The sequence below is a fragment of the Xenopus laevis genome, chromosome 5L (genome assembly GCF_017654675.1).
Source record: "Xenopus laevis strain J_2021 chromosome 5L, Xenopus_laevis_v10.1, whole genome shotgun sequence".
Classification (NCBI taxonomy): domain Eukaryota; kingdom Metazoa; phylum Chordata; class Amphibia; order Anura; family Pipidae; genus Xenopus; species Xenopus laevis.
Genome location: NC_054379.1, coordinates 139,837,436 through 139,847,114, shown reverse-complemented (window position 1 = coordinate 139,847,114; position 9,679 = coordinate 139,837,436). Strand labels below are relative to the sequence as shown.

The following is a 9,679-nucleotide window of genomic DNA, read 5'->3' as shown; positions in this document are numbered from 1 at the left end:
CCGAACCCCCGAATCCTTTGTGAAAGATTCGGCCGAATACCGAACCGAATCCTAATTTGCATATGCAAATTAGGGGTGGGAATGGGAAAATATTTTTACTTTTTTTGCACAAAAAGTCATGTGCTTTCCCTCCCCCTAATTTGCATATGCAAATTAGGATTCGGATTCAGTTCGGCCAGGCAAAAGGATTCGGCGGAATCTGAATCCTGCTGAAAAAAAAGCCGAATCGCAAACCGAATCCTGGATTCGGTGCATCCCTATATATTTTATTTAAACGTTTCAGCCTCTAACAAAAGATGTTGAACCTTTGGGCTGGCGCATTAAGCAGCAGCGATTGTCAGGATGTCAGGAGCCGCCTGAAATTTAACTTTAAAATTTATAGGAGCAGCTTTTTGCCATCCCTGGTAATGTGTTTAGCACTGCCACCCGAGGCCAGTTTTTCAAATATGGCATTTCTACGCATGTTCATTTATATAGGATACAGTTATAATTTAGTTTGTTGTTGCAGTACTCACTATAGGCTGCAACAGTAACAATGGAAATGATATAACCCTATTGCAACCTATGGTCAGTGCCTGACTTTCTTTCTAATTTATTTTTCTGGTACATTTGTAGTAACACAACTGTAACATGTGCTAAAACCAGTGGCACGCTTCACTATAACTGGGCAACTTTCTACCAATGCTAAAAGCCATAACAAACAATCATTAGTAAGGATTGATCAGTCTACTGCAGAATAAATGAATAATAAAGGTTAAAATCAGATCAGTTACTATAGGATTCAGACTGCACTAGTGTTATGTGAGTTTGATGCATTACTGCATCAGGGAGGATTTATTAGGCACATTTAATTCTATGGCAGCTTTACAAGAAAGAAAGATTGCACCGCACCCTACAAACTGCATATTTGTTTACTTTTATTTTGGTCTGAAAGTGTAAAAGGAACTGCAAGGGGAAGTGAAGATAGTAGTGGTAAAGCAGGAAAGGTAGTAGTAGTAGTAAAGTAGGAAACTACCATAGAGAGATTTGGAACCAGGGTAGGACTAGCAAACTGGGACACTGGGGAAAATCCCTTTGGGCCCCAATCCTATTGAGCCATGCCATCTGTTTGCCAGAAAGCCACCCCCAGCCTCTGCTGCTCCTCCACTAGCTGCCATGTGTTCCACTGTTGAACATACTGTCTATCCACAGTGCAAACTTCAGCAACGCTGGGGGGTTTTAAATAACCCCTTTTGTGTTTGACTCATATATTAGAGTTCAATAACAGAATATGAAATTACATGCATAATTCCTATAAATCTTGCATAATGAAATAATAGGGGTGGGTTAAAATTCTGTGATATATTGGCTTAAATTGAAACAAGAAGAAAAAAACAACAGTAAGATGAGCACAATGACGAGCAACATTATCTCATTTTCATTCTTCCTTGAGAATGATCCTATTTTAATAAAAAAAAAATAGGACAAGTGCCAGCTAGGGTTGTCACCTTTTCTGGAAAAAAATACCAGCCTTCCTATATATTTATCTTTTTCCCTATTAATAACATTGGGAACAACCATCATTTTTACTGGCCAAGCTGATAAAATACGACCAGGCGGCAACTCTAGTGCCAGAGCTTCATTCTATTGTCCCATTAACTGCAGGGCTGTGAGTCCTTTCTGGGTGTCTCCAGTTGATTTTTCTATGTAGGAGTCCCCTCTTTTTAAATGGTGGAATGCAGCAGGACAGTTTTTTTTAACTGTTTTTATCCTTTGTTTTATTCTTTTTATAGATATGTGTACTATGGATATAAATTTTACGTATGGGCTTTTCTTAAAGAGGTTGTTCACTTTCCAACACTTTTTTTCAGTTCAGTTGGTTTCAGATAGATTCACCAGAGATAAAGACTTTTTCCAATTACTTTCTATTTACTTTTTGTCACTGTTTTTCTAATATTGAAGTGTAAAGTGTAATTTTTCACTTTCTAAACCAGCTCTGGGAGGGGGTGTCACAGACCCTGTAAACTGTTTTAAATTGATACATTTAGTTGATACATTTCTTATCTTTGTCCCCGCTGAGCAGAATCCCTGAGTTTGATTAAGACATCTATTTGAATTGATACAATAGTTGCTAATATTCCAGAGATGCTGCTGAGGAATAGATCAACTGAATGTTGCAAAATTGTAAACGTTTATCATCTGCTCCTGAATTACTGAGCTGATAGACTCAAGCACCAGAGACAGGAACATTCAATTTAAAACTTTGATTTTGAGAAAACAGTCAGAAATAAAAAAAATAAAAAAAGGCAAAGTAATTGATAAAAGTCGTTATTCCTGGGGAACAATCTGAAAACAATTGAACTGAAAAAATTGTTTGGAAGGTGTTTTGGAGCAAAAACTTGAATTTTTCATGGAAAAAAATTGAGAATTCGAATGAATCGAGATTTATTATACCCCGATGCTGCAAAAAGCCCAAACCCTATAATCCAGCATCTCAGACCTGTCGAGGTTCTGTTTAAGTCAATGGGAGAGGCACCAATCTCGGTTTGAAGTTATTGTGGTTTGCGCTGGGTTTAGCCCGAAAATCATATAAATACAGGGTTTTCGGGCAAACACTCGATTTGGGAAAAAAGTCAGAAAAAAACGATTACAATTTTCACTCTATTTTATCAGGTTTTTCCCCCGATCCGATTAATTTGAGTTTTTAAATTAATAAATATGTTCAAATCAGGCATGGGCGTTTGGTCCTGGTTTTTTAGTAAAATATGAGATCAATTCGGAGTTTAGTATATAAGCCCCTCAATGAGAAGAAAAATCAGTACGACACCATCAGATTTTATATTATCGGATGGAGACTCAGCATGCAGCAGTCCATCCGACAGGTGTGTCGCTGATAGTGGGACTGATAGAAAAATATGATGTGTAAACTACATGGAAGTCCCATTATTTTATTAACCAATAAAACTACATCCGACTTGTAGGATGTGATCTGTTGATCTGAAAAGCTGTGGTATGGTTTAGAAGTTTGTCACTAGCAATTCTGCTAGGTGACACTAAGCTAGCCACTAGAAAAGTACATTTAAAAACTAGTATTTAATAAACTGAAACAACTTTTAAAAGCATTTAAGCCTCAACCTGTATTTACCGAGCTAAAGAATGAACTCCCCTCCTTTAAGGATCCCAAAATATTCTGTTATAAATAGTCAGTTAATCTGAAACATTTAGAAGAGTTCCCATCTGACAGGTATTTTACTGTTTCCAGCCCTGCATCAATGCTTGGCAGATAATATTCTTATTTATCTACCAGGGAGCAGAAACTCTTATTCCTACAGTGGCAATCACTGAGTGTAACAGCAATCAGTGAAATATGTTAAATGGTGATGATGCCTCCTGCTATTTATTCTCTGTGTTCCCTGCTATATTGCCACTGACAGTGTCCTTGTGTACTTGCTCTATACAGTCTGCAATAAGGTTCAACAATTCAATACATTTACTTATATGTTTCTTGAAGGGTTCCATATGTTCCGGAATAATCATGTGAAAATTCCTTTCAATCTGTTCTTGAGAAAATCATAGCTATTTTAGAAAGGTATCAGTGTCTGGTACTATGTATTAATAAACGGTGTATACAGTAGTTCATATTAAATGAAGAAAATGACACAAAGTGGAATTTCAAGCACAGTTTTACCCCCATAATGCAGTGTTTTTCACAGTCCCAGCTGCATTGTATCAGAATTAACACAATTGCACTTGAATGACACAAATCAGGCACAATTACGCTATACATTTTCAGAGTCTGTTTGGCATAATTTCCAGTATTCTGCACAAGAGTGACACATGCAATCAATTCTTCAGACACCTGCTGAAGGAACCCTGGAGCTACTGCCTGGTCTAGAGATCTCTCTATCTTGTGTCTCCGTCAAACTGACCTGTTTGGGTTTTAATGCTTCTTGATTAGCCAGCAGAGACTCTTCAGGCCCAGCTGGTCAGTCTGTAGCTCTTCACTATATACCCCCTGTTTGCAGGAGACCCAGGCTTCTGCGTAAGATGCCCAACTCTTATACCCTTGTCTGGAAAGGAAATCTTGATTTACCATATACCACCTCATCAGCCTAGCATAAGTGTCCTTCATGAAGTGTAACTATTTTAAACACTCATGGACAGTCACCAAGATAAATTGTACCCCGGCCAAACAGTCTTTCTCTATTACAGATAAGTTCTCTTTTCTGGGAAAGAGTTTCTTTCCTACTAATAAAAAGTATTAGATATTCAACCCCATCAAAGACAAGACAATATTGCCCCTAGACCAACCTTCAAAGCATCTGTCTGATGAATAAATAATTTTGTAGTATCCAGACTTTGATAAACAGATTTTAATGTGGTTTATGCCCCAAGACATCCTTTGTTGGGGCACTTTGTAAGGTCTGTGAGTGGGGAAATGATTGTAGAGTAATGATGGGAAATAAGTTGTAGTAGCCAGGAAATCCCAAAAAGACCCTTCCATCAATTTGTCTTTGACAACGAGCTCTGTGTTACAGGTCTCAGCTGGCCATTACCCAGTATGGATCCCAACTCAGGACTAAGGCTATGGGGCTATTTATGAGACTTCCCAGACCACAAAGAGCAGAAAGGAAGTCATTCTTCCCATTTTTTTAACAATGGAAGGACACATTTTCTTAACATGATTTTTAAAGTTGAACTGTGGCCATAACTGTGACCTTCTAAAAGACCCATATAATGTATCAGGATGGATCTTTAACACATAACCAAACCCTTTTTTTTTTTATTGTTCAACATGGTTTCTATACTTTAGCACCTCGGTAAAGGATCTGCACAACTTGGAAAGAATCAGTTATGTTGCTTAGCAATCCAGAGATTGTTGAAAGTAGAACTATCAAGCATCCATCTCTTCATTTTACTAGTCACTAACCCGCTCACTGTGCCTTGCAGATGCTGCCATTAACATGCTGACACCATCTGATACTCTGATTGGTGGCTGCATAGTCATAAGAGGAGGAAGCCTCACCATAACCATTGCATGCAGGTGAGCCCTAAGATGGCACCATGTAAACGTGGCGAATTGTGCTGCTATCCATGTAACATCTGCGGCTGTGGCTCCCTTGTTCAGCTACAAGACCAGTGTGGAATTCCCTTTGATTAAACATCTAAAGTGTACCTAACCTTTGTCTGAGTAGAATAGTAGCCTCTCTATCAACTCTAAGATAAAATCATTGTGAAAACAGAATGGGACATGGGATAAACCTGGTGGGACATTCTGTGAAGCTGCTGACTGTGAGATACTATAATGATACCAGAACACATTTCTCCACAAGTGGACATGGTATTATTCAGTATAAAAGAATGTATGGACTGAGTCTTTTGATCCTGATAGAAAGTTATACTTTATATCTGAAAAATTATTGGCATCTTGGCAGTAAAACCTGACATTTTTGAGCAGTGCATAGATTTAACGTTAAAACTAACATTCTCAACCTAAGAATATATACATTAAAACAAAAGGCACTAATTTGGGTTTATGTCTCTCAGTTTTGACCACTAAGCGATTCTCCTTTTTTCTGTTGCTATTCTCTATTACCTTCAAGAAATTCACAGACCTTTGTAGGTTCGGTTCAGATATGAGAAACAAGCATTTATTAAGCTTGGTACAATGCAAATCCTTTATTGCAAGACTGATAAAATGCTTAAAATGCTACCCATGTACATAATAAGAAATATCCCATGAAAACAGTGTTGGACTGGCCCACTGGGATACCAGGAAAGGTCCCGGTGGGCCCAGGTGTCAGTGGGCCCTCATGCTGTTAAAAATTTGGCCTATTTCATGGTCATTCCCTGTTTCAATCAGAACAAAGTAGCGAAATAGATGGAATAATAGATTATAGTATGTAAAGAAAAGAGACTTGGAGAATAGAGGTTGAGTGAGAAGAGGAAGAATAATAGCAATGAGGGCCCCTGGTCTAAGATTAATTGGTGGGCCCCTGGTCAAAGGTTTTTGGGTGGGCCTCTGGTGTCCCAGTCCAACACTGCATGAAAATATACTTTCTATACTAGAAAATTGCTAAGGCAAATTAAAGATCATTACATGCTCACATTCAAGACTTTGCAAGGATTGCACCCTCCTCTAGAATTCTCTCCCACAGTCTGTCCGACTTGCTCCCAACTTTTCTGCTTTCAAATGATCTCTTAAAAGACACTTATTTAGAGAAGTCTACCCTCACTCTGTTAAGCTACCAAATGCAACATCATATGCTACATCTCTCACCTGTTAATTTCTGGTCTTGCCCATTCCCACAACTTGTGTCTCATTCCCTTCCCTTTTTAGATTGTAAGCTCTTTTGCACAGGGCCTTCCTCACCTTTTGTTCTGGTACTGGTTATTATGTATGTAACTGTGTATGTTATATGTATGTAATTCATGTGAAAACAGCGATTGTTTGTCTATATATTGGGATATAGTCATGCTTGCAAACTCCATCGATTTCCCCATGTCTGGCCAGTCCTACAGTTGGTTAATTCCCACCCTACCTAAGATTGAGCTTGGTAAATATCTTGCCTTCTACTGTATATATTTGTATATTTTTGTATGTATACAGCTTGATACATAATATCATATGTGTTTCAAATGTTACATCAGAGCTGAAGATCCTTTATTGTAGCACATGAATGAAAATCCACTTCAAGTGCAGCAGCTTGCAGCTTTTCAAACTCAGTCTCCAGCTCATCAGCAACAGCTCGGATTTTTTTAGCTTGCTCAACTTTAGCCCCTTCTTTCAGATCTTTTGCTCCCTTTGCAACAATTGCAATGTCAACAAACATAAAGAGTGCGACTATGACCCCAGATACGGCTGCTGCTGCCTTGGCTCCCCATGCTGCTACATGGGCTGCTTTTGTAGCAATAGCTGATACATTGGCCAGCTGAGCCAGACTTGTTATCTCTACTGCTGCAAAGACTCCTATTGCACCAGCCCTTGTAATATCAACATTTTGCAAACCTACCAGCCTTTTCATGTCCTCAATGTGAGCATTAATTGATTTCAGAAGTTCTTCCAAGTGTGCTATGTCCACCTGGATTGTCTGTATAATCTCTTCTACTCTCTTGCCTTTCATACGTATATTAGCACTATCAGCAATAGAAGATGCAGCCCCAGTGATTCCTCCAGCAGTAGCGACTCCCCCACCAACCAAGGTCACAATCAGAGATGCTCCAAAGGTAACAGGAGCCAAAGCCAGGCCCACAATGGTGGTGATTCCACCCGCAATCCCAACTGAGCTTCCAACAACGCCGGCTATGATGGCATTTCTGTGAAATAGATCAATACCATCTGCAATGCTGCGAAGTTCTTTAACACATTCCTTTACAGATATTGGCAATGTTGCCTGGACCTCCTCCAGCTCCTTCATAAACGTTTTCAGCTGCCGAGAGAGAGAGAGAGAGAGAGAGAGAGAGAGAGAGAGAGGGGTCATTTTTATTTTATAACCTTCAATATGTTGGTTATATAAAATTTATTTGTAAGTCAATATGACCAACCTTCTCTTCCAAGTCTCTGCACTGCAATTTGACATTTTCAGAAAGGTTGGAGTATTTTTCAGGAAACAGTTCTGATTCTTCTTCCATAAAATTAGACTGTAATAAGAATTTATTTTAAAAAAACAGAATTTCGTTTAATTAAGATTATTTATTTATATTCACAAGGAAATTGCTTGTAATGGTTACTGATACTGCCCAGAACAATAAAAGTCAAAATGACTAAGCCGCTGTTTGAAGTGTCGGGTGCATGCTGTGATCCTCTCTGCAGAGGTCGAAACCACAAGACAATAATTGCTGCAGCAGCACTCTGAACCTTGATTTAAACTTTTATTTGTGCAAAAAACATGGCAACGTTTCGGGCTATAAGAGCCCGAGATTTGATTAAGGGCTGGTATAGCCCGAAACATTGCCGTGTTTTTTGCACAAATAAAAGTTTAAATCAAGGTTCAGAGTGCTGCTGCTGCAGCAGTTATTGTCGTGATACTGCCCAGAACATTCACCTTAAAAAACTTTTCTAGCACAGGTTACAATGTAATTTTAAACCTTAGAACTGGCTCAGCAAAGGAAAATGCCAAATCGATACATACTGTAGCAATAGGTTTTTAATGCAGCAGGGCTGTCCCATCTCACAGTTCACTGCTCCGTTCTGTTCAGGATCACATCATTCATTGGTGGGTAGTGGAGCATTTCTTTGCTCATCTGAATTTAATCTTGCTCTAACCATAAATCAGGATGATGCCGCTTTCAAACTAAGCAATGCTGGGAGTTGAAAGCACACTGGAAGCAACACTCACTTTACTACACTTCTGTAGCTTAACTAAGAGTGGGCTACATACATATCTAACTGTGACCATATACACTGGGATGGTCCATAGCCAACCATAAGTATTCTATCCCACCTTCCATGCTCATCAAGATCTAGTTTGCATAAAACTGCTGGTATCCAGCTGCTTGCTGGCTCAAATGAAGCACTGGTAGTCTGTCTAATAAATGAAGAGAAATATATGTCTTACCGAAGGCAGTAGACTTTTTTCCTCAGACATTTTTATTCTTCCCTGTTAAAAACCTAAGACATAGAATAAGAAACATAGTTATTTGTCATCAGAAGAGAAAGGGTGATTAAAGCAGAGCATCACTTTAAGGATTCCATGCCCAAACTGAAATTGAACAACACGCTAGTACAAAACTGCTGTAGTATGGTTAAGAGAGCACAGGACTATGTGATATGTATAGCTTCTGCAAGGGAAGAGGCAGTAGCTCCCAACAGGATTTTGGGTTGCATTAAATCCCAGTGTTGAATAAACAATTGACCCCAGGATTGAGCCATAGGGGATGATTAGCTTACTTGACAAAGAAGTTGCCCCTGAGACACCACATATACAGGTAGTGTTACAGTCCCGCACAAATAGGGCCCAGAATTTTAGAAAATACTGCAGGGGTACTGACTGATGTTTTATTTCATTATATGCATGGAAAACACAATACCTTTCTCCTTACTCAATGGTGGAGGTGTTATTGTTATAAAGATTTTGATGAGACCCAGTAATTTATAGTACACCACTTACTTCCAGTCAGCATTGCTTGGAGGAGAACAGTTTTTGCCTATATTTGTCTGAGAAAGGTACAACACTGGCAATGAAATGTCTATAAATATTTTGATCACAAGTTTTGTGTAGCTTCTAGTTGAAGCACCAAGCCTGTAAGTTTCATTGTTTGCTTGATTATTAAGGTGTGCGTCCAACCCTTATCCCTTGCTTTAGTTTAGATTAATATCTCAGTGTCAATATTAAACCTTGAGCATGATCAGCATGAATAGGGATTACAAGGGATTACAAGTATGTGTTTTGTGGAAATGGAATTAATTTGCTTTTAATTCAATTATTGAATATGAACTGGTTAGGTCTCGCCACCATAATAATAATAACTAAAGCACAGGCAGTCATAATTTATATATAGGAATTGAATAGTCACCCATCATGGGTGAAAGAGACATAGAGAAAGATAATAATAATATTACATAGAGAAGAGTAATAAGGCATATAAGAGGGCAAGAGAGAAGAAGGAATAGGTGTGGAAAGCAGAAGATGGAAAAGAGGAGAAAGGGGTTAGAACTGGAAGAACTTGGGCGATAGATAAGAAGTTAATAACAGAAAAC

The 9,679-nt window shown here is 38.6% G+C and overlaps 1 protein-coding gene across 1 annotated transcript; it reads right to left on the bottom strand.

Moving 5' to 3' along the window:
- Window positions 1-6,198: 6,198 nt before the first annotated feature.
- Window positions 6,199-8,808, bottom strand: LOC108716236 (apolipoprotein L6). The gene is made up of 3 exons (XM_018262358.2): window positions 8,538-8,808; window positions 7,525-7,620; window positions 6,199-7,409 (listed from the first exon to the last, which is right to left on the bottom strand). The coding sequence occupies exons 1-3, from the start codon at window positions 8,565-8,567 to the stop codon at window positions 6,627-6,629; spliced, it is 909 nt and encodes a 302-aa protein (XP_018117847.1). The 5' UTR covers window positions 8,568-8,808; the 3' UTR covers window positions 6,199-6,626.
- Window positions 8,809-9,679: the final 871 nt, after the last annotated feature.